Consider the following 26,256-nt stretch of genomic DNA (forward strand, 5'->3'; position numbering starts at 1 on the left):
TCAGTCTGTGTGCAATGAATTTATTTAATACACGAGTTTCACAATTTGAGTTGAATTACTGAAATAAATGAACTTTTCCACAATATTCTAATTTATTGAGATGCATCTGTATACTAGTGACGTTAGGTTCTTGAACGAATCGTTCTTTTGAGCGGTTCACAAATCGAACGGAATCTAACTTTAGTTCCGGGTTGGTGACGCAGGACGCACAGCCGAAGTAGCACGTCCGACGATACTGTGCAAGCCTGAGGCGCGTACTGGAAATATGCTTGTTTATTATGACTGTTATTAATTTACATTTTATTAAAACCTGCAAAAACCATTCTGTGGAGTGATGTAAATAAATGTTACAATAGTTTATTGTGCATGCATATTATATTTAAAGTTGCTTAAGCGAAATCAAGGAGTTTATAAGACTGGTTTATTCATTCTTTATACTGTAGACATGTAGAACATATCCGCGTTTGTGCATCAATGTCTGTAATGTGTGAAACTTTTAGGAATCTTATCCAAGTTGTAGGCTAGTCAATACTGGTCAGTCAGTCGTATCTGAGGATCCGCGGATGAAACTGTGACCACAAACACCATTAACTAAGTGAATTATATGGCAATAATCAGCAATATGCTTTCACACGAATAACATTCTTTTTGAATGTTTCAATATGCGTTGACACAAATGACTTATTTGAAATTTTCATTGAGAACCGGTTCAATGAGCCGATCTGTCTGAAAAGAACCGGTTCAATGAGCCGATCTGTCTGAAAAGAACCGGTTCAATGAGCCGATCTCGGCTTTTTGAACCGGTTCAATGAGCCGATCTGTCTGAAAAGAACCGGTTCAATGAGCCGATCTGTCCGAAAAGAACCGGTTCAATGAGCCGATCTGTCCGAAAAGAACCGGTTCAATGAGCCGATCTGTCCGAAAAGAACCGGTTCAATTAGCCGATCTGTCCGAAAAGTACCGGTTCGCGGAAATGAATCGGACTTTGCATCACTAACTTATACAACACATAGATATGAATTAAAATATGCCGACGCCCGGTTTCACACCGCACGCGTAAGCAGAGCAGAGGCAGCGCAGAAGCGGCGCCCATGTTAACAGATTAGAGCAGGGGTGCCCAAACTCGGTCCTGGAGGGCCGGTGTCCTGCAGAGTTAACTCCGACTTGTCTTGTCAACAAATGGAAAAGTCAGCCATCTATTAATTATCATGTTAATTATTGTGCCTTTAGACCTAACAGCAGGTGAGCTTTTTACCCCAAATACCATACTTTTACATTATTGTAAAAGTTGTTGAAAAACTGTTGCTTCAATTGTCTTAAACAAAACTGGAAATCATTAAGAAGACCTTTTTCTCAAAATATATTCAATAATTTTAGCGATTTTAAAAACATCAAATATTAGATCAAGTTAGCACAGAATCAACTACACGAAAACACATCACATGCCATGAGTTATTGCCCAAATTTCCAAGGCCTGTTTATTAAAACTAGAGGCATTTATTAACTTGAAAAGATGACTTTTCATGTAAACTACCTATATAAATCATGTTATATGCATGTGTGTGGGGGGGACAGAGGGGAACACTGCTGCATCACAGCAGAGTATGCTGCCCATATCATAAACCAAAGCACATGACAGACCGTTGTCGGAGAACACCTGAAAAGCGTGACCGAATAAACGATGACCGTCTGTATTTGCAGTACACACCGCGCGACAAACGCTGCCAGTGTGAAAGCACAATGGGCGCGCGCTGCTCCCGCTCTGCGCTGCTAAACGCGTGCGGCGTGAAACAGGCGTCAGGCTGAAAGAAATGTAAATTCACGTCTGTACAGTAGAGGGCGCAGCTCAATCAAATTGCACGAAGAATATGACGCAGGAGAAGAAAGTTCAACACTATTCAGCAATAACAACAAAAAAAACATTTTTGCTTAGTATGGTTGAATTGGATCGTCAAAGGTCAGAAGCAAAGACATTGGTTAATAAAATGGGAATAAATAGCCTATATTTGTCTTATTTAACATATTTAATTATTGCAGGTTTGTATAATATACTGTGTTTGCATTTGACTGTTTTTATTAATTTTGAGGAATACTGAATCTGTTTTTGTTCGGGTGAGATGAGTAAATGCATGTTGACATTTACTGTAGAACCCCAGTAGCATCATGTTTCTCACAGCGCGCGCACAACACCTCTGCACTTACTCCCGATTTCTCTCAACATGGCAACATGAGAGCTGTCAGACAATACATGGAAATTAAAGTAACTGGAGTTACCTTTTTGAAAAAGTAACTCAGATATTTCCTTCTAAATTAAAAAGTAATGCGTTACTTTACTAGTTACTTAAAAAAGTAATCTGATCAGTGGAGTAGTATCTGGGTATGCAGGTGCACATGGGCCCGGGCAGTTTGGGGGCCCGCCAAGCTGGGGGGAACTTTTAATTGAAACAAGGGAACGAATAGAGCCTTCCATGGGCCCGGTCCTTGTCCAACAGCTTATGAGAATTCTCGGCCCGAGTCCGACTGGATACCGTGACTTTTCTCTGTCTCTTCCCCATTACACCGCTATTAAAATAGTTCAGTTTTGGTTTTTAATGGCAAAGTGGTCATATTTATTTTTCTTTAAGTTCATTTAGAAATATGTTTGGAACATTTTGTTTGTTAAATTCAAGTTTTAGCTTTTTAAAGAACGACCAAGCGTCAGCGGCACAGTGAGTTGAGCATTATGTTTGATCAATTTAGCCTTCTCAAACCAACATGACTTGCCTAAAATCAGGCCCGGCTCCAGAATCAAATCACTGAGGGTGCTCCTTAAAATAGTGAGGGTGCTCTCTCGCTCTCTCTATATATATAATTAGTTACTTTTTAGGGGAAACACAATATTGTAATGCATTACTTTTAATAGTAACTTTCCCCAACACTGATTATCAATGTTAAAAACACTTCTTGCTGCTTAATACTTTTATTAAAACTGATACATTTAAAAAAAAAAAACAACAGCCGAAGGAGATCAAATCTTGTGACTAAAAATTTTGTGGCATGACCAAAAGCTTATGAAAGACGTGAAGTTCCTTACAGCAGCATCGTCTGTCTCAGATCCTTTCTCCAGTGAAGCATTTTATCATAAGATTAGGAAGAGATGACAGAAATAGGGAGGAAGAGAATCCCAATGATGAGCATGTCTCAGAGTAAACTGGGTCATTTTTCTGACAAGCCAATATTTAAGGTGTCATCTAATCTGCAGCTTAAAACCAGTCTGCGCACCAATCAAAACAGTGTCATTTATTTTTAAAATCCTGATTCATCTAAGTCCAAGCAACAGATCAGAGAAAGTCTAAATTGTGTATTCAGGAGATGTGCTCATTTTGTTTACATTTCATATACATTTTTTTAATCATTATTTCTAATGTATTTGCAATCAACCACATCTAAATTAAAACAAATGACAGAAGATCTCACCTTTTTAAACTTCTCAGAAATAAAGACAAAGAAGCCAAAGGTATTGCCAGGTAAAACATTTATAAATTAATAAAAACATTCCCTTTTAGTGTTTGTCTTTGAAGGTTTTATCGTTGATTTAAATCTCCATTCAGTTCCACTTTCCTCCTCCTCCATTTTATATATAGAAAAATATTTTGATAACATTCATCATTTTGCACGAGTTTCCATACAGTCCAGTAGATTACTGAATTGATAAGGGATAAGTCAATTATTGAAGAGTGGGGTTCTGGATTGTACATTTAGTTTGTGTTTGTCCCCAAAGGTTTAACCATCTTCACTTACTCAGAAACACGGAAACCAGTTTGCATAGATAACAAGCTGCAGAAGTCCTTGTCAACATCAACATTTCATTCCAAAAAATGGACAGTGAAAGAAAAAATAAAGAGAAAACCAAATACAGAAAAATCAACTTAAAAATCGTGCAATGTATACTGATCAAACAAACAGTTTTCAATAACAAGCACACACAATCAATGAGCTCCTGATTTTTTAAATTTTCCCAAAATCATACCAAACACTTATGTATAAAAAGAAAAAAACATGCTATCTGCTCCACATCAGGCATATAATTGCATCATAAAAACAATGGGCATTTCTTGTGCATTGGTATCTTACGACACATCAGTTGTATAGGCCTATTTGATTTCTAACTTAGAAACTGAAAGGAAGTATAATAACCGCTGTCTCCATAGAGATAAACGAACCCTAACATATATGTACCGTTTCTTCATTCAACCTCTTGCTCTTTATCCTTTCCATTTCATCTCTCACCCACACAGACATCAGAGCATGTTTCAAGGAAAGCACAAACTATTTTTTGACACTAACATGGTCTACCATTATCCTTAAATATGGAATTTGCATGCTAAACATTTCATATTTCAACTAACAAAAGCAGAGAAGCATCAAACTAATGTTCCACACAGACCCTCTGTGGATGGGTGGATAGATAAGGAGGGGAAAATGGATGGATTGACAATTTAGCAACTAGAAAATAATATATAACCGCCTTTCAAATTGTCTGCTCTTACATCTAGAAACTGATCAAAAAGCATATTTGATCGAACAGAATTACTGAACACAAGTGAAGCAGAAACAACACTGCATGGAAAGAAAAAGTAAACTGAGGTAATGTGCATCTGGCTTTGCATGATAAAAGCTCTTGGATGGATGATTTCAGATCAGCATAAGTGTTTAAGACACAAGGGCCAAAAATGATACTGGAAAAAAAAAAATAACACTCACAAAACTTATGCACATGCATGTCCTAACTTCCATTCTGAAAATTAAAGTGTCTAAAGTATTTTGGCAATAAACAAATTAAAAAGTGGCATGGCGTTTCCACTATGAATTCACTCATACTCCATAACACTAGCAAAATCAAGTAGTGAACAGAAAAAAAAACACTTTGATTCAACACTAAGATGGCTTATGATTGACATAACTTGGCTCACTCCTTAAAGGGACAGGTAATTATTAAGCAAGCTTTTCTATGCTCATACCAGCCAAATATTTAAGACATTAGCACCTAGTCAGACGCCAAAAGGGACGCTAACATCCAGTAAAGGAAATCTTTGTGGGCAGAAAAATCAGTGCCTTTCCCAAAAAAACGAAAGAGGATATGTAATGTCATGCTAGGTGAATGTACCATTTGCATTTCCCTAAAACGTCCAGAAATGAACATCCTAGAAAATGTGCTGCTGAACCCTCTCCCCTCTTTACGGGCTCTAACGTCACTCTAGTTGTTGGACAAGAAGATTTGTGCTAGAGTTTGGCAGAACTTGAACATTTTGTCACTTGTTGATTTTTCAGAGATGTCAATAAAGGGGCAAATCCCCGATATCGAGGACCTATTGCCCAGCTTGTGATTGGTAAACAATATCTGACATCTCGTCCTTTGAAAATGGCCAGATGATTATTTCTGATTGATCCTGGTGTGATCTCACAGACCTATATTTCTATAAAAGAGAAAATAACCGTTCGACATTGCTAAAAATGTAAATGGTACTTCCGCACCCATAAAAGTTTAAAAGAACCGTGTGTAGTGTGTCTACTTTAGCTAGTCTCTGAAATGACTTAGAAACGTAGGGAGTGCAAGTTTACGGCCAAATTCCTCCAGCTTAAAGGATGCAAGTCTCTCTGAGTGTACAAAAATCATTATACACATAGATATTTTATATAGACTATATACAAGATTTAGATGCACAATTTCCTAAAGCTTAATGGATAAATGGTCCTGTACAATAAAAAAAACGACATTATGAACATGAGATTATTAACAAGAGATGTCCTCTCTCTTTACTTTTATGATCAACTGATTTTTCCTGTCTCTTTGAGTGCATTATGTCCCTTGAAAAAAATACTTTGTTTGAAAATTCTCAGGGATATAATAGTCTACAGCTCAGTGCCGGGAACAGTGGATAAAGCAAGTATAGAGGAACATTTTGGCCTGGTGTTATTCCTCAGTGCCTTGACTAGGTGGGAAGGGCAGGGCTACAGCATGCTCCTGTGCAAGAGCTGCTAGCTCTTTGAGAAACTCTGAGAAAATAACAGCACAGTAGACTGCGTTTTTCACCCTTAGTGCCTCTGCCTGCTTCTCCAGGCCAGAGCCCCCACTGGCTGCACCGCCCCGAAACAAAGCACTGTGCAGAGACTGCCCTCCGTCTCTCACGTGGGCCAAGGCCAACTGAGCTGCATGTCGAGCTCTCGTAGGACTGTTGGTGTGCCTCAGGATAAGATCGCCCAGAGATGGTTTTCGGCTTTTAACTGTGGGAGAGAAAGAGAGACAGAGAGAAGAAAGAAAAGAAATAAGTTAGTAAGTTTTCTTCTGCATTATAATTCCTCTTTAGGCCGTTTCAAAAATGAGTTGAAAGGTAAGTGAAATGTCTCCTTTAAATTGACTGAACATAATGGCAAATTCTCAGGGTATATGAAGAGTTTTTTTTAAATCAAATGTTAGACTTTAAGACCTCTTCTGAGACAGGTCTTCTGCACAAATAAAATTAATATTGTGTGTTTATATACGGAGCAAATACTGAAGACATATTTTACTCAATATACAGTATACCCATGTACTGACATTGGTTTATGTTCTAATATATGAATACTAGTGCTGTCAAAATTAGCATGTTAAAGGTGATTATATTAAAATATTTAACGCAATTTACGCAGGGGCGGAGCTAGTTGGCCACCCCACTCACAACTGCTGCTTCTTTCTTTTTTCTTGACAAGAATTGCATTTATTTAGATGCGGAACTATGTATGTCAGTTCCATGTCACGTTTAGCAGTGGCAACTCAAAGTTATAGCAGCCAAAATAACCTAATAACCCAGCTGCTGTGATGTCTGTTAATCAAAGAACAAAAAAAGGGGGGGAAATCAATAACTGTTGTAGCTTTAAAGGGGTGGTTCACTGGGTTTCTTCTAGGCTTGATTGTGTTTTTGGGGTGCAGTCTAACATGTTAATGCTTAACAATTTTTTCACATAATTTACCTTTATTCCAAACCGCTCTGTACCTTCTCAGAGAAACGGGCTGATCATTTCCTTCTTTTATGAAGCCTCTCCCTCAGAAATACGCGATGGGCTCTGATTGGTTAGCTAGCCCAGTGTGTTGTGATTGGCTAAACCGCCTCTAGTGCGCGTCTAATTGTCCCGCCCCTCACCTTGGCGGCATGTGCTCCGGTTATATTATAAACAGCTGCGTCCTTAATATCGCTTATCAGTTTGAGCCCGATTGAGAAACAGAGGATATTACTGAAGAGGATCATGCAGAACCTGTGCAAGCATGGCTTTTAATGGTAGGCCTATGTTTTTTGTTGTCTCTTTTAGATACACTGTTATTTGTAAATGCTACTGCTTATGTTAGCTTTTAATATACAGTTTTATCCTGATTGAAGCTTTAATACAGTATGGCAACTGCACGCACGTCCATGTTTAACGCTTCTCATAGCCATGTGAAAATAAGTGTATAAATGGAACAGAGCTGAGCTGATGATCTGAATAAGAGAGAGAGAGAGAGAGAGAGATGCAGATCGTGTGCAGAGCAGGGGGACGCGAGGAACAGTATTAAGAACCGCAGATATTGTTTATGCTCAAACAGCAACATTAGACACTAACTAACATTAAAAAAAGTGAAATCGCAATGAACCACCACTTTAAGGATTCATCTATATTTAATTTAGAATTTCATGTTTCATAACTTTATTAAATTTTGAAGGGCACAGGTAAATTCTAATAAATGTTAAAATTGACAGCTCTCAATTATACTGTAATGCTGAACGGCTATAGTCAATGGTTAAATATTAGGGGGAAAAAACTATTTCCTAGAGACATCAGTAGTATTGGTATCAGTGATACTGGCCTTCAGTCATAAAGATGCCATTAAACAAATATTAAAAAATACTATCTTTATGTTGTTTCAACATTAATTTGAAGATTGAATGTGCAATTATTGCAATAAAAAAGTACATTTAAAAACTTTAATGTTAGGTGGGATTAATCGTGATTAAATTTCAGGAAAAAAATGTGATTAATTAGTTTTTGTTTTTTTTATTGATTGACAGCACTAATTAATACATACATGGATTTTTCTGATACTATAATAATGTTTAATATGTCTTCCTGGGACAGGGCAGCTCAGAGAGAAGCCACATAAGAGCTTATGTTGAATTAAATTATATAGTTTGTGTAAACAAAATACCAAAAATATCCTGAATTTTTTTTATGCATAATGCAGGACTTTTAATTATAAACAAGTCTGAAATACACAGGACTCTTAATTGAAATTGTCTATGGTTTACGCCTTCCAGCTTCTCATGCTGTATAAGGGAGATCTGCACTTTTACAACCATCTGCAACAGTGTTTCTCAACCCTGGTCCTGAGCGCCCCCAACACTGCACATTTTGTATGTCTCCCTTATCTGACACCCATTTCAGGTCCTGGAGTTTCTTTTAATGAGCTAATGAGTTGAATCAGGTGTGTTTGATTAGGGAGACACACAAAATGTGCAGTGCTGGGGGAGCGCCCAGGACCAGGGTTGAGAAACACTGATCTACAACATTACAATATAAAACCCATAAAGTAAACATTGTTTTTAATTCACCGAAAGCAGATCATAACCAATTGCTTGGCATAGATGCAAGGTATTCATTGACTGTGAACTACTCTGAAAACACGAGACTGTAGAATGCTCAATAACGCCATATTTTGACTTTGAGCGTGCAGCAATCAGAATAAATTCAATCATGAATTTTAATAATTTCTGCTTTCTGTTCCCAAAATTAAGACCCCTTTAAATGTCCAATAAGATTTCTGTTATACTATTTAATATATTTAGGATTTTGTATGGTCTTATATTCAAAATATCATTCAAGGCTTAGTGTGTGATATGACCGTGTGGAGTGTGTATTATCCTTTACAAAGGCGAAAGTCACAAAAACATGTCACATCAAAACATCAAAAAAACATGATCTCTTGTTTTTGTTCCTGAGAATGTTCATTCCCTTTCATCCACCTACTTAATGAGTCTGAACGACGGAGGTTGGGCACTCCCATGGGTGAGTCAGACCAGTCTAACTTTCCTCTTGCAACCAGAAAGCGGCGAGCCTTTCTTAACATGGCAGGGAAATCCTCGTGTGCTGCTGCAAATACTTCAATGCGATTTTTTACTGATCCTAGCACCTGAAGAGTCGAAAGAAAAAGGAGTCAAAGTAAAAATCAACATTTTTAAAAAAATCTTTTTGATGCAATGCATTTGTTTATAAACTTAAGTTCCAGTCAAATCAAATTTTAAATTAATTGCTTACTCAAACTTTATCCCTAAAACATTAAACAGCTTATATTTTTTAAACCATAAAAGCTCAAAAAGGTGCCAATGACACAAAAGGCAGTTTTTGAGTATTTAAAATCAATTCTGATTTCATATTTTTTATCAGAAAATGTACAAACCAATAAAAAGAGCAACTGAAAGTGATTCAGTCTTTGCATATTTTATATTAAGCAGTCATGCAGATGGATTTGTCATATTTCTACGTTATGCATTGCTGCATTACCTGAATGAGTGATTTAACACTTGGCTGAAACACCATGTTGGTGTTGAGAAGGAAAGAGCGGAGGAGAGGCTGAGGGTAACAGGCCAGCTGGAACACAACACCCGTCAGCAAAATGTTCACATATAGGGAGTTCTGCATCATACTCTCCAGTTTACTGAACAGGACTGTTATAAATGGACCTACACAGAGGGAGAAGCGGAACCAGTGACTTATGGTTAGCACTTGCTGAACTTGCACAAGTAACATAAGCACTCAAATCTTTAATTTGGTCATCTCTACATCGAGAACCTGTGTACGGTTGAGCAAGAGGTTGTCCGAGGGGTCGTGCGGGGCTAAACACCCCAGGGGCAGAGCTGTCAGGCTTCGTTTCACTGGAGCACTGCTCAGTCTCCACTGGAAGACAGTCCTCATCTGTCAGGCTGGGAGCAGGAGCAGTGCGAGATTCCCGAGAAGACTCCTCCGAGCTGCGTGAAAGAACCCTCCTCTCCCTTACATGTTCCTCCAGCTCCTTCAGCTCCTGGTGAAAAGCCTCAATGCTGATTCCCTGGGATTTCGAGTCTCCAGACAATGGCTCCGACGGCGCCTGCTCCAGCAACTCCTCAATCAGACGCTCAACGGACTCCGGACCCCTGCTTTCACGGGGAACTGTGGAAGTCTCGGTCGAGGCAGGAACAGGAGATAATCTCTGGCTCTCGCTTTGCAGACACTCTTGGGTAGAAGAGGGCACGGAGGTTTGATGTTGCAGATGTGGCTTCACCTGCACCTGAGATGATTTCATTGCCGATCCTTCGTGTAAAACATTGTAGTCAACCGGGCACATACCCATCGACCCGTTCATCCCCGACTCCACCACGCTGTTATTTACATCAGAGTCCCTTTTCACTTTCTTAACTTCCATTCTCTCATCCACACTCTCTGTGAGCTCCACCTGCCCCATACCATTATAGAGCGCTGGATGAGGTGCCAAATGAGAGTGTTGGGATACGGTTTCCACAGCACCTGTTATTTCTGTAGAGACTGATGCAGAAGAAGAAGATTGGAGAGGTATAGAACTGGGAAGAAGGCTGTGTTTCTTACTGCGGGGTGTGAGACTGATACAGTTCTTGCTGATGGTAACATCCCACTCTCCACTATCTCGATCTGAACTGCTCCACTCGGCACATGCTGCAGCCACCACTGTTGCCCTCTGCTGAGCGGGGTCCATTATGGAGAAATGCTCTTGTACCATACTGAGGGAGGGGTTGGACGAAGGAGCGGGAGGTGGAGGATCAGCAGAGTTTGGAGAGGGATTTTCTCCATCGTAAGGGGCTGACCAGTCTCGACAGGCCCAGGAGCAGAGCTCAATACCCTTCCGAGCATCACGCAGGTACTCCAGGTAGCCAGTCTCTCCTTCTGAAGCGTCTTGGAGTTGGTGCATGGGGCTGTCAGGAGACAGCGGGGAGGAAACACTACCACGAGGAGAAGAGGGAGCATTCTCCGAGCCAGACGAGGGGGGGTTGGCTTGGCCTCCTGAGCTTTGCTGTCGAATAAAGAGAGCGAGGCGGGAAGGAGTGCTGGGTCTTGGGTGAACCGGTGACTCTGAAGTGGGACTACCTAGCACTGAAAAACGGAGAGAAAATACATTTTGTAGGCATGAACAGCAGAAAGTTTTTTCAGTGCAGTCTAAAAGCACATCTGTAAATGTGCCTGACACAGGCTTACCCTTTCCCCAAAAGGCAGGTTCATCATCCCGCTCACTAGAGGGTGCTGCAGTGATTCGGCAGCATTCTGGTATGAGGGAAAGGAACTTGTCAGCTGATTTGCCATAGAGGTCTGTTTCTCTGACTGCCCTTCGCTGACTCAGCATTACATGTGTGCATGGCAACAGATACCTAGAGACAAACATTAAATAAACTTTTTTATTTTTTACACACAAATAATTATTATTTTAGTCTCTTTCGCCCAAGTATGAGCAATATCAAATGCTTAATAAAACCCACAAATAAGAATCCTACTATATATGACACAAATATAGGATCTACACTATCGTTGGTAACAAAAAAGTATTTTGTAAGGAGTCTCTTATGCACACCAAGGCTGCATTTATTTGATCAAAAATACAGTAAAAACAGTAATATTGTCCAAAAATTATTATAATTTAATATGTCATTTATTCCTGTGATGGCAAGGCTGAATTTTCAGAAGCCATTAATCCAGTCATTAGTGTCACATGGCCCATAAATTACAGAAATATGTAGTTTTGGCACTCAAGTAACATTTCCTATTAATAACATCAATGTTGAAATAATATCGTTTTGTGGCAACTATGACAATTTTATTTAAAATTGATTTAAAATAGAAATCACTTGTAACATTATGTATTTACTGTCACTTTTGATCAATTGAATGCATCATTGTGAAATAAAAGTATTTAATTTCTTTTAAAAAAATCTTACTGACCCTAAACCTTTAACGGTGGTCTATGTAATGCATTGCAATTTGCAAAATGCATTGTCCAAATCCATCTATAAACAGCCAAAGCTTATTTTGTAGGCTTTCTTGATTGCAAATTGAGTCACACACCCAAGCACACAAAATACCTGAGAACAAGCTGGAGCATGAGGTCTTCACAGTTGAGACTGAGCAATGTCTTGAACAGACTCAGAGAGACCATGCACAGCTTCAAAGAGAGGGAAAGAAAAAACAATGCAACTTTAGTCACGCCACATTCCCAGGAATATACTGCTTCTTCAATGCTAAGTCTACAGCACTGACAAAACAGTGTCTTTTCTATCTATACATGCACCCTAGCTGTAGCATGTGCCAAACTAACCCGTGAATTGCTGCTGATGCGTGTGAGTAGTGTATCAAGGATGGTGTTGTTGTCATGGCGATGCAACAGAATGAAGCACAGGAAGGTCTTAAGGAGGGAAGTTTCTGTGATACTGCGTAAAAACAAGTCCAGATATGCCGTGCTTGCTATCATCTCATCTACTGACGACTGACAGAGGAACCATGAAAGAGAAAGAGAGAGAGAGAAATCAAAATAAGAGAAAACAAATACTATTCAAAACATTGTTTTATAATGAATATGGAAACTGCCATCTACGCCAAATATGGCTCACATCTTCAGCTCAGTTCAGTGTGGTTCACCTTGTGCAGAGCGGGGCCTATGACTGGAACCAGGAAGCCATTGTGGAGGTAGTCAAGGAGTTGGCAGCGCACAAGAGGGTGTGCCACCTGTACTACAGCGTTACAGAATTCAAGACTGTTCATGAAAAGCACTAGAGAGGAGACGCCCATCCAGTCCTCCCTCCGCAGGGCGTGCCAGTCGTCGCCCCGTACCTCAATCTTCCGTGGCAGGGATGAATACAGTCCACTCAGCCCTGTCGCTAGCACCTGGGAAACAGAACAATAGGTGCCAACATTTTCATAAAGTTCACCAAGCAATCTCTGCATTTTAAATATAAACGGAATGAAACAACATTTGCAATATGCACATCTGAAAACACAGCAAATGAAGCCTATACATTTGACAAGTTGCAACAAATCTATTTGACAAATGAACTGTATAAGTTGTAAATAAACATTAAGTTCACCGCTGCTTCACCCTTTGTACTAACACATTATGGTAAAATCACTGTAACACAAAGGATCTTCCCTTTTTTTTTGCTCAACTACAACAAAAAAGTACAGCTCTAATTTCAAGCAGTTATTGTTATTCCAACATCTTAGCCAGGAATAATGATACACTCACTTTAATGAAAATTCAGCAAAATGTAGACTCCAAAATGGAGACTAATTTGCAATTTCCTGACCACAAGGATTTCTATTGAAATTACTGGATTATCAAATGTGAACATTCACTGAATATGGTAAACACATTAATGCTCAAGTATGGTGAAGAACATCATTCACATCAGGGCTAGTTTTATATCTGGAACTTCATCATGTCTTCTAGAGCCACAAAACAGGCCACCAAAGAAACTAACAGCTGGACCTATGCATCTCTAGCATAAAAAAATAATAAAATAAATAAAGTGAGAGAGGAAAATGTTGAGAAGTACTGCAGCACTGCAGCATGGAGTCCTAGATGAGACCTCCAGTTGCATGTGTTAAGTGGGTCAGATGAATGCTCATATTATTCTCAAGAGAAAAGAGGACAGAGGAGAGGGAAAGCAGCACATCCACTGAACCCAACTGAGTCCAAAACTGTAGCACAACTGCAGACGACAAATGGCCTTTTCATTCCACAGTAGCCAATGGCAACCCAGAGAAAATACTACAGCAGTGGTTCTCAAACTGTCCTGGAGTACCCCCTGCGCTGCCCTGCACATTTTGTATGTCTTCCTCATCTATCACACCTGATTCAACTTATCAGCTCATTAGTGGAGACTACAAGACCTGAAGTGGGTGTGTCAGATATAGGGAGATATACAAAACGTGCAGTGCTGGGGGTACTTCATGGAGAGGTTTGAGAACCCCTGTACTACAGGACTTTATATCTCCACTGAAACAGCTCCAAGAGGCACTCAAGAAATGAACAAACGACATTTCAATTGAATGGCACAAACAAAAAAGGCACATCATAACATGAACAGAAAGGATATATTAATAAAGACATGCTAACAGAAAAACAGGAGGATACACAACAACACACTCATGCTTACTGGGCAGAAGTAGGAGTTCTCTGCGATGTGACGTGCAACAGCGTGGTTGCTGGCAGAGGTTGCCATGACGAGCAGCAGCGCATCACGGGCCTGCTGCCCCAGAGAGCCGTCTCGATGAATAAATGGCACCAACAGGGAGAAGATCAGCAGGTTAGTGGGACCCTGCTGTACCGGTCCACACCTAAATATCAACTCCAAAACTGCAGTTTCCTTCGCCATGCACACACATACCTGACACAAACCAACATTATTTAGTTACAAATTAGGAAAACACATTCATATTAAATTATGCACAAAATCATTGTACATTACAGCTGTATGCACCCTTCATGCTTGGGTTCATATGAAATTTCTGGCCTGCTTTTTCAAATAACTAATTAGAGCATTTCCATTTGGGGAAAAAAACCCAGAGACCAATTGCAACTAATTTAAATAATTAGTTTTACTCCTCATTTGAGTGGAGAATTGTAAAATAGCAAGGATGGTTTATGTCAAGATCTGTCAAATATTTTGAGTCTTGAGAAGACCAACATGGAGTTTTGTTTCTGTGCGGATTGTAATCACATATTCTAATTTTGCAGAATGTTTTGTTGGTCCTGGAAAAATATTCCTGTCAGAAAAATAAGTTCTAACCCAATCCAGACCCCTAACCCAAAACTTCATAACCTAACCATTAAATTACAGGAAAAATGTGTAACCAGGTTCTAAGCTCAATTTGATTGGTTGTCATAAATGTTGTTCCAAAAATGTTGACTCTGGAACTAATGGAACTCAAGGACAAAGACCGGTTCAATGATTGTAATCTGCAAAATTCTGTGGAATCAATTTAAATATGGGAAAATGCACAAATGACGAGTCTGCAGAGCAGGTTCTGTGCAGGCCTGGTCATGACTAACAATAAATGGTTCAAACTAGGGATGCACTGAAATGAAAATTCTTGGCTGAAGCCGAACAAAATGAAACACTGGGCCAAAGGCCGAATACCGAACATGGTTTTTCATGTTTTTCCCCCCATTTTGCCAATTTTTTCACCATTGCATAAATGAAATACCCAAAATGTGCTTTTTACTGTTTTGTCTTGCTTTTCAAAGAAAAAAATCATTTACAAAACAACAATTTAAAAAAATTTACTTATCACTGAATTTCTTTTAGCATTCTAGCAGACATTATACCAATAAAACACAACTTAACTTAAAATTAATAAGTTAGTAAAATAATATTTTTTGGCCATTTTTTAGACCCCCTTCTTGAATCAGGCATGTATTTTTGCCTTACAAATAAATGCAGCCTTGCTGAGCAGAAGAGACTTCTTTTAAAACATTAGAAAATATTATAGATCCTAGTCTGAACACTATGTGTAAATGTTACAATAAATGTTTTAATAGAGCTGTTGTAATTATTATTTTCATTTTTTATTTTATTTTACAGAGCAACAGTAAAATGACAATAATAACATTTATTAATGTTGATGGAGTTCTTGCTTTTTCTCAACTTATATTTTGGCAGAAACCCGCAGGAAGACCTCAGTGCTTCTTTCGGTTGACAAATGATTCTCATTACGAATTTGGCAAGATGTTTGTTGCACGTATCGCATTGTCACATGCCTTGTAAAAATTCATAAAAATGTTACCGAGCAGCTGACGAGTAACACAGTTTCAGCGCAGATTTCCCTCGCGCTTTGGACTTTGAACCCTGTTTGAACACATGCAATTCCTGCATGTATTAGAAAACATAACATTCTCCAGTTTATTTAATTGTTTAAGGGCATTCGCGATTTTAATCATCATACAGTAACCAGCAACAACCACCCTTCCTCTTCTCATCGAAGACATGCGATGCAGTACTAAAACAGTCTCTTGCTGTCGGTGCTTGTAATGATTTTTCGTCTTTCTCGGACAGCTGTTTACACACTGCCGTCATGTTTGTTGCATTAGCGTGTGCCTCTATTTGATCGCATCACGTCATTGTTCGGTCCAATTTATTCGGTCTTTTCGCTTATTCAGTTGCCGAACATTCGGTGCATCCCTAGTTCAAACAGGTGTCAGCATCTGCCTGTCAATCACCTGATTTAGCAGCAGTACGAGGCTGGACTCTAGGGCAGCAGGGCAGCCCAGCTGGGGATCCACACATGCTCCCAGCAGGCTTAGGAGCGGTTGTAGCACTGGACTGTGCAGGAGCAGGGGCTGATGTGACTGTCCGATCAGCATCTCAAACAATTTCAACAGCTCCAGCTGGCTGTCTGGATCCAGACCACGGCGCAAATGCCATTGTACCAACTCATCAAGGATGTTCTCTGCCACCACCATCTCCAGAATAGGACCCATTGCTGCAGACATTTCACAATCCATTGTCACATAAAGCAGCCTCTCATATATTACACTAAACTGTGAAACAGCACAAATGTATGCTCCATCGAGCTCACAGGAGAGTGTTTTAACCTGGTGATTCAATGTCTCCCCCTGCTGGTCTCTCTTCAGCTAGCAGGCACAGCATCTGATCTGTGTGATTGCGAACTGCAGTGAGATCATCGGCATAACCGCCCACTGAAGACTCTCTCTGTTTCAACACCCCTGACACCTGACAAAAAGACAAGGAACAGTTAAATTCTATTTGTGGCAAGGTCAAAGAGGAAAAGGTGTCTATATTGATGTAGTTGAAAACAATCCAAATAAGAGAGCACTGACACTAAGGAGGAAAACCTGCTGATGTGTGGGTGTACCTACTGTATGCATTATATTTGAGCATAAAAGGTTACTGACATGCCCTAAAGACATAAAACTATAAAGGCATTTGTTTTCACATAAAACACACATTTCCAAATTACAAACCAAGCAAATAAACCAAGTGTTTTGCCTTATTAATAAGGAAAGACAATTATGAGCCTTTTAGTCAGAGCAGCATGCAGAGCATTAATTTTAACCCTATAAAGCCCACATTATCATGTTTGATACATGAATTTGTAAGCTCTGTTTCATCTCACCTGATTTAGCAGCAGTACGAGGCTGGACTCTAGGGCAGCAGGGCAGCCCAGCTGGGGATCCACACATGCTCCCAGCAGGCTTAGGAGCGGTTGTAGCACTGGACTGTGCAGGAGCAGGGGCTGATGTGACTGTCCGATCAGCATCTCAAACAATTTCAACAGCTCCAGCTGGCTGTCTGGAGCCAGACCACGGCGCAAATGCCATTGTACCAACTCATCAAGGATGTTCTCTGCCACCACCATCTCCAGAATAGGACCCATTGCTGCAGACATTTCACAATCCATTGTCACATAAAGCAGCCTCTCATATATTACACTAAACTGTGAAACAGCACAAATGTATGCTCCATCGAGCTCACAGGAGAGTGTTTTAACCTGGTGATTCAATGTCTCCCCCTGCTGGTCTCTCTTCAGCTAGCAGGCACAGCATCTGATCTGTGTGATTGCGAACTGCAGTGAGATCATCGGCATAACCGCCCACTGAAGACTCTCTCTGTTTCAACACCCCTGACACCTGACAAAAAGACAAGGAACAGTTAAATTCTATTTGTGGCAAGGTCAAAGAGGAAAAGGTGTCTATATTGATGTAGTTGAAAACAATCCAAATAAGAGAGCACTGACACTAAGGAGGAAAACCTGCTGATGTGTGGGTGTACCTACTGTATGCATTATATTTGAGCATAAAAGGTTACTGACATGCCCTAAAGACATAAAACTATAAAGGCATTTGTTTTCACATAAAACACACATTTCCAAATTACAAACCAAGCAAATAAACCAAGTGTTTTGCCTTATTAATAAGGAAAGACAATTATGAGCCTTTTAGTCAGAGCAGCATGCAGAGCATTAATTTTAACCCTATAAAGCCCACATTATCATGTTTGATACATGAATTTGTAAGCTGTTTCATCAACAATCAAAACTTTGCTGAAAAACCTGTTGTACACAATCTACTACATGCCTTCTGCCCTCTGACTGATAGTTCATACTTCGTTAACAAGTAAAAGCACAAAATTCAATTTACATGATTGCAGTTTAAGGAGTTTATTTACACAATTATTATGAAAGAAAATAAGACTATGCTGTGTCTCACCTGTCTCCAGTGGTTCTCAAACACCATAAGACAAGTCTCAGGGTCGGCAGTGCATGGGCTGGATGGGGCTGCATGTCGACTGGTCTGAGTGCCTGGACCTCTTGGATTTAAACGACTCAGCCAACTCATCTTAGTGCACAGGCTGATCCAAATTTGATCAAAAGGTCAACAGGGAAGAATGAAGGGGAGAGAGGGAAGAGAAGTGTGGAGAGGGAGAGAAAAGGGAAAAGGGGAAAGGGGGGGGGGGGTAAGGCAGCTCACAAAAGGCGTCCAAAAATCAAGAAATTAAGAGTCCAGCTTGAAGAAATAAGAGGTAAAATCATACAAAGGATGGAATCCTGCTGAAGTCTGCAGCAACAGTCACTGTACACCAGTGATCAGTGTGTGAGCATGCGAGGCTTGTCTGCACTCCCTGTCATCCAGTTTGCTGTCGGCACTATACTCCATACCGATACATAGACTCCTCCACACACACCTGCAGGGACAGAAAGAGAGCGAGAGGTCATTGATGACACATTCACACCTGCAGATAAAAACAAAAACAGTACAGCCAGTCAGTATAAAGGTTAGATTCTGAGGGAGATCGAAAGGGCACACAATATAAATTCCATTAGGGCAGCAACTATTTTGAGAATCGATTAACATACATAATATGATTAATATATACTAGAGGTCGACCGATATATCGGGCCGATATTTGTCATTTTTTTAATATATCGGCATCGGCCGATATCCGTGTTTAGTAGCGCTGATTTAAAGTCAGGTACAAGCATGATCAACTGGCTGAGATCAAGCTATGTTCATTTATAAAAAAAAATTAAAATAAAACACTTCGGTGGTGATGGAAGGTTACGACTGAGCGCTCAAATGGGTTGGTAAGTTTATTGATTTGTTTGGTTAACTTTGGATAAATATTTTATTTTAACACCGTGCAGTGCACAAAATTAAGATTCGAGAGACGGTTCAAGTCAGTGTTCAATAAATGATGATGTTAAGTTTAGAAATGTTGTGCATCCATTTATTATTAGTGTGACATTTTAGCATGCAAATGAAGGGGAAAACTTCAAGATATCGGCAGCACATATCGGCCATCGGCTGACCCTGACCTCTAAACATCGGCATCGGTTATAGAAAAACCCATATCGGTCGATCTCTAATATATACTCTACTGTTCAAAGGTTTCAAGGAGACAAAGGAGACAAGGAGATCAAGGAGACAAATGATCAAACGTAACCGGGACTGGAGTAACGGATGCGTTGCCACCACTGGAATAAATTTCCTTTTTTAAATATACTATAGAAAATACTCATTTTAAATTAAAATATAATTTCACAATATTACTGTTTTTATTGTATTCGTGTTCAAATAAATGTAGCCTTGGGGAACATAAAAGACTTCAAAAACTTTTTTTTTTTAATTTACAGACCCCAAACTTTTGCACTGTAGCATAAATTCTTACTTTATTTAAAAAGACACCATTTATTTCTGGAATTTTATTAAAAATTCATTTTATTACACATCTCTCCCAATCCTCACGTTTGCAAAAGGGAAAACGAACATCAAGGCTCCTGGGGTCTGTTCATTCCATTTTGCCGTTTCTGACAAAAACACATCATGCATGTATGTTTGAAGCAAAGTTATGGTATAGGGTGTGAATATTAATCGGGTCGTACAGATGTTGCGTTTAGGCCTGGGCGATAAAACGGTGTAACAATGTTTGTAGGTCGGGAAGAAGGAGGCGGGAACCGGCGAACACTCAAAGAAAACTTTAATAATAAAATAAACACAAAATAGCGCGACAGCCCCTTGCGGACGACTGCCGCGCACAAATGAAACCAAAACACAAAATAAAATCCAGGCCTGGTCCTCTCTCGTCTAACACAGTCGTCACTCCTCCTATTTATCCTTCCGGAGCTCCTCCGTGAGACCGGTGAGTGGTGCAGGTGTCGCGCATTAGCAATTACTCCACCGGCCTCGCTCCGTTCCCACGGCTCTCGGCCCCGCCCCTCTCGTCACAAACGGTATCAATATTTATCGACGGTACACCTTCAATATCGATAGAAAAAATTATCGATATAGTGCACGATATAGGCACGTGCTATGAGTGACGCAGACAGCACACACAAACACAGGCTGAAATGAGTGCTGTGCCTGCCTGTGATGAGGAGATTGTGAATAAAGAGTGAATATTAGTCGAATTTAAAATAAACATTTGCATTTGAATGTTAGGTGTGCATCAGGGAGTGTCATCAGTGGCGCGTGAGATGCGGTGATGTAAGTGACGTTGTTGCATTTTAATGTTTTGTTAGTCTAGCCCACGAGATGCGCCGCTGCTGTGTTATGCATTCAAAATATTAGAGAAATATAGAGGCTCAATGCGGAGAAGATCTTGAATGGGTTAAAACCGAAACCAAGCCAGTCACACAGAATGCATATTCAGCGCATTTTTAGACAGACAAATATGACTGCTGCACTCGCGTCTCACACAAGAGTTGTATAGAAAGCCAAGCAAAGTTAAAACAGTTTAAACGTCACGAATTTGTGGAGGTTTATTCCTTTTCACTGCGTTTCATATGTTTTTAAATGCAGTCTGAGTGGCGCTTCGGCTCTTTGGATTAAGCAATGCATAAATACATGATGCTGTTTTGTTCATAATTGTTATATTTGATTTTTATGAGTTAATGTAGACGTAATGCACGTTTTTATAGAGTTACTTGCTAAATGCACTGCATTATTTTGCTCATTGCGGCCCTCCTGTGGCCTCGGGAGACAATTAGACCTATACAAGAAAGACCTATTTAATCTGCATATAAAACATTAGATATTTGTTTAATTTTTATTGTGTTTGATTGTTAAAACAAAAAATATTTGTTGTTTGTCTCAATAAATTGTGTTAATTATAAATACAGTGGTTAAATAAAATAAAAAAAATTCTATTGCTTTTTGTTTTAAAAAAAGGTTATAAAAAGTCAATAATTATCGATACTGAATGATATGAAACATTATATCGTTGATAAATTTTTTTGCTATATCGCACAGCCCTAGTTGCAGTAACACTTTATTTTGATAGTCCACTTTAGACATTCTACTAACAGTAAGTAACTTTGCAACTACATGTCAACTAGCGGTCATTAGAGTATTAGTAGACTGTCTGCTTAATATTTTCTAACATTTTATTTTGATGGGTCTACAGCATGCAAAGAATTTGTATTTGCTCCTAACCAGAATTTGTTAGCATAGCACCCTGAGATAAAGAATTAATGCTTGAAAGCAGAAAGGAATGAAAGGTTTAATCATAAATGCAGCACACAAGTAGATATCCAGATCAGGTTCACCATCTAATAAATATGGTGTCTGGTGAAACAACTGCACCCATAATACAACAGGCAAAAGCACTCACAACTCTAAATACTGCAAGTGGCAGCCTACTGTATATTCATCTATGCATTCAGCTGGCATTTCTGAAAACCTACCTGCAAAAAAACATCTGTAGCAGTAGTTTTTCTTTGATGTTACACACACATGTCTTCCCCTGTGGTCTTAACTAATGCAACAACACTTCCTGTTATCAAAACCAGTGACACTTCATATTGTTTTAGTATATATATATATATATATATATTAACTGTTTTATATATTTAATACTTGGTAAGTTTATTGATTTGTTTGGTTAACTTTGGATAAATATTTTATTTTAACACCGTGCAGTGCACAAAATTAAGATTCGAGAGACGGTTCAAGTCAGTGTTCAATAAATGATGATGTTAAGTTTAGAAATGTTGTGCATCCATTTATTATTAGTGTGACATTTTAGCATGCAAATGAAGGGGAAAACTTCAAGATATCGGCAGCACATATCGGCCATCGGCTGACCCTGACCTCTAAACATCGGCATCGGTTATAGAAAAACCCATATCGGTCGATCTCTAATATATACTCTACTGTTCAAAGGTTTCAAGGAGACAAAGGAGACAAGGAGATCAAGGAGACAAATGATCAAACGTAACCGGGACTGGAGTAACGGATGCGTTGCCACCACTGGAATAAATTTCCTTTTTTAAATATACTATAGAAAATACTCATTTTAAATTAAAATATAATTTCACAATATTACTGTTTTTATTGTATTCGTGTTCAAATAAATGTAGCCTTGGGGAACATAAAAGACTTCAAAAACTTTTTTTTTTTTTTTACAGACCCCAAACTTTTGCACTGTAGCATAAATTCTTACTTTATTTAAAAAGACACCATTTATTTCTGGAATTTTATTAAAAATTCATTTTATTACACATCTCTCCCAATCCTCACGTTTGCAAAAGGGAAAACGAACATCAAGGCTCCTGGGGTCTGTTCATTCCATTTTGCCGTTTCTGACAAAAACACATCATGCATGTATGTTTGAAGCAAAGTTATGGTATAGGGTGTGAATATTAATCGGGTCGTACAGATGTTGCGTTTAGGCCTGGGCGATAAAACGGTGTAACAATGTTTGTAGGTCGGGAAGAAGGAGGCGGGAACCGGCGAACACTCAAAGAAAACTTTAATAATAAAATAAACACAAAATAGCGCGACAGCCCCTTGCGGACGACTGCCGCGCACAAATGAAACCAAAACACAAAATAAAATCCAGGCCTGGTCCTCTCTCGTCTAACACGGTCGTCACTCCTCCTCTTTATCCTTCCGGAGCTCCTCCGTGAGACCGGTGAGTGGTGCAGGTGTCGCGCATTAGCAATTACTCCACCGGCCTCGCTCCGTTCCCACGGCTCTCGGCCCCGCCCCTCTCGTCACAAACGGTATCAATATTTATCGACGGTACACCTTCAATATCGATAGAAAAAATTATCGATATAGTGCACGATATAGGCACGTGCTATGAGTGACGCAGACAGCACACACAAACACAGGCTGAAATGAGTGCTGTGCCTGCCTGTGATGAGGAGATTGTGAATAAAGAGTGAGTATTAGTCGAATTTAAAATAAACATTTGCATTTGAATGTTAGGTGTGCATCAGGGAGTGTCATCAGTGGTGCGTGAGATGTGGTGATGTAAGTGACGTTGTTGCATTTTAATGTTTTGTTAGTCTAGCCCACGAGATGCGCCGCTGCTGTGTTATGCATTCAAAATATTAGAGAAATATAGAGGCTCAATGCGGAGAAGATCTTGAATGGGTTAAAACCGAAACCAAGCCAGTCACACAGAATGCATATTCAGCGCATTTTTAGACAGACAAATATGACTGCTGCACTCGCGTCTCACACAAGAGTTGTATAGAAAGCCAAGCAAAGTTAAAACAGTTTAAACGTCACGAATTTGTGGAGGTTTATTCCTTTTCACTGCGTTTCATATGTTTTTAAATGCAGTCTGAGTGGCGCTTCGGCTCTTTGGATTAAGCAATGCATAAATACATGATGCTGTTTTGTTCATAATTGTTATATTTGATTTTTATGAGTTAATGTAGACGTAATGCACGTTTTTATAGAGTTACTTGCTAAATGCACTGCATTATTTTGCTCATTGCGGCCCTCCTGTGGCCTCGGGAGACAATTAGACCTATACAAGAAAGACCTATTTAATCTGCATATAAAACATTAGATATTTGTTTAATTTTTATTGTGTTTGATTGTTAAAACAAAAAATATTTGTTGTTTGTCTCAATAAATTGTGTTAATTATAAATACAGTGGTTAAATAAAATAAAAAAAATTCTATTGCTTTTTGTTTTAAAAAAAGGTTATAAAAAGTCAATAATTATCGATACTGAATGATATGAAACATTATATCGTTGATAAATTTTTTTGCTATATCGCACAGCCCTAGTTGCAGTAACACTTTATTTTGATAGTCCACTTTAGACATTCTACTAACAGTAAGTAACTTTGCAACTACATGTCAACTAGCGGTCATTAGAGTATTCGTAGACTGTCTGCTTAATATTTTCTAACATTTTATTTTGATGGGTCTACAGCATGCAAAGAATTTGTATTTGCTCCTAACCAGAATTTGTTAGCATAGCACCCCGAGATAAAGAATTAATGCTTGAAAGCAGAAAGGAATGAAAGGTTTAATCATAAATGCAGCACACAAGTAGATATCCAGATCAGGTTCACCATCTAATAAATATGGTGTCTGGTGAAACAACTGCACCCATAATACAACAGGCAAAAGCACTCACAACTCTAAATACTGCAAGTGGCAGCCTACTGTATATTCATCTATGCATTCAGCTGGCATTTCTGAAAACCTACCTGCAAAAAAACATCTGTAGCAGTAGTTTTTCTTTGATGTTACACACACACACGTCTTCCTGTGGTCTTAACTAATGCAACAACACTTCCTGTGTTATCAAAACCAGTGACACTTCATATTGTTTTAGTATTTGAGACTTTAATTTCAGTACAAACAACAAGGGAGGACAAAAAAACAGACTTGAGAAATGGGTAAAAAAATTTAAACACAAATTCAAAAGCCATTTTCAAGGAAGCACCAAACACATACAGACACTCCACCCTGCCATTCACTAAAATCTTCCTTGACCGTGACAAGAAATAAGGCTTCCTTCCCTACGAGAACTCCCTCATCCCAAGAAAGACAGTTCACAATTCCAATGACATAATGCTATAGAGGCTGTCTCTTGAGGAAGGGCCCCTGTACAAGGGAGGAGTCATGTGTCACAAACTCTAGAGTATACAAAGGCTTCTTGGTACTGTAAATTGGATAGTATGAGTCACAGACAAATTCAACTACAGCAGGGTCCAATGTTCCAGACCAAGTCAAACAACATCTACTTACAAGTGCACAGTTTCTAGCCAGCAAAGAGGCGGTACGACAGCTTGGCATAGTTTCTCCTTTAATTACTTTAGTGTCTTTCAGTGTGCGCACAGCCCAGCTGACCACTACTCCTCTGATACTCTGCCTCTCTCTCATAGTTATTGCTTCACTCACTAGTTATGTCACTGCCAAATCATACTGTGTGGCAGCAGCAATGACTATGTTATTATCAACTAGGGATATGCTGGTATCAAATTTTCATGCGATTAATTACTAATGCTTTTATCACGGTATACTGTATTACAATTAGAGTTGTCAAAAGACCCGGTACTTCGGTACTAAAAAACTGAAAACATTACGGTACCAGGTTTTTTTAAGTACCGGTGGAACCGAGTACCCAGTCAACCCGGTTCTTGATGCGCTATCCGAAAGGTGCGCAGATGTGCTCTCTTTATAAAAGCACTAAGACATGGCAACATCAAAAGGAGAAAACACACCAAACTAACAAAACACTTTTTAAAGACACCCAGATCATATAAAAGAGTTCAAGCAGGAAAGTTTCATTTTTAATATTTAGATCAGTGTTTCCCATACATTGATTTATTTGTGGAGGGCCACCACAATATCAAAACTCACCACCACAAATAGATTTTCCAAAAGGCTTTGACTTCGTTGAATAAACATGAGCACTGCATGTGTCAAAGTTAGGGATGTAAAGATTCACGATTTTGATTTCATTATTCGATTCGATTAATGATTTATTTTATTTTTTTTAACAAAATGAGATTTAAGACAAATTATAAATTAAATGTGTCCTTTTATTATTGCTTAGACAAAATACTGCACATTTCTTTGTGAAATTTAAATACAACACTATAATAATATACTAATATAGCACTTGCATATTACTGCTCTTTTGTTGGTTTTAATTGCTTCTATTGTCCTCATTTGTAAGTTGCTTTGGACAAAAGCGTCTGCTAAATGACTAAATTGAAATATAATGTAAATGTAAATAACAAAACTACATTGAAATTTTAAAACAAGCCCCAAATCAAATAAATAAGTAACACAAATAAAAGAAATCTCTTCATACAAACAAACTAAGGCTTTGTCTGTGCTCTTTCCATTTAAAATTGGAGGCAACCACTGCATTTTAATCATTATCCAAACAAAGATGCTGCATACATGCACCATGAGCAGTTTTTAATCTAAATTAG

The 26,256-nt window shown here is 39.0% G+C and overlaps 1 protein-coding gene across 2 annotated transcripts in view; it reads right to left on the reverse strand.

Moving 5' to 3' along the window:
• Window positions 1–3,505: 3,505 nt before the first annotated feature.
• LOC107569793 (FTS and Hook-interacting protein homolog) overlaps window positions 3,506–26,256 on the reverse strand; it is a 33,537-nt gene continuing 10,786 nt past the window's right edge. The window contains exons 2-13 of one of the 2 annotated variants that reach the window (XM_016255952.1): window positions 18,272–18,746; window positions 17,554–17,692; window positions 17,179–17,441; window positions 14,199–14,429; window positions 12,682–12,927; window positions 12,362–12,529; window positions 12,129–12,208; window positions 11,251–11,420; window positions 9,838–11,148; window positions 9,550–9,728; window positions 9,016–9,178; window positions 3,506–6,264 (exon numbers count right to left, since the gene is read on the reverse strand). In XM_016255952.1, coding sequence (XP_016111438.1) covers window positions 5,954–6,264; window positions 9,016–9,178; window positions 9,550–9,728; window positions 9,838–11,148; window positions 11,251–11,420; window positions 12,129–12,208; window positions 12,362–12,529; window positions 12,682–12,927; window positions 14,199–14,429; window positions 17,179–17,441; window positions 17,554–17,692; window positions 18,272–18,400 — 3,390 coding nt within the window. In that variant the 5' untranslated portion in view covers window positions 18,401–18,746 and the 3' untranslated portion in view covers window positions 3,506–5,953. Of the gene's footprint in view, window positions 6,265–9,015; window positions 9,179–9,549; window positions 9,729–9,837; window positions 11,149–11,250; window positions 11,421–12,128; window positions 12,209–12,361; window positions 12,530–12,681; window positions 12,928–14,198; window positions 14,430–16,261; window positions 16,525–16,636; window positions 17,098–17,178; window positions 17,442–17,553; window positions 17,693–18,271; window positions 18,747–26,256 lie in introns of those variants that run through there. The other variant, XM_016255960.1, reaches the window with a different exon arrangement.

The sequence above is a fragment of the Sinocyclocheilus grahami genome, unplaced genomic scaffold, assembly GCF_001515645.1.
Source record: "Sinocyclocheilus grahami isolate Dianchi unplaced genomic scaffold, SAMN03320097.WGS_v1.1 scaffold28.1, whole genome shotgun sequence".
NCBI lineage: Eukaryota > Metazoa > Chordata > Actinopteri > Cypriniformes > Cyprinidae > Sinocyclocheilus > Sinocyclocheilus grahami.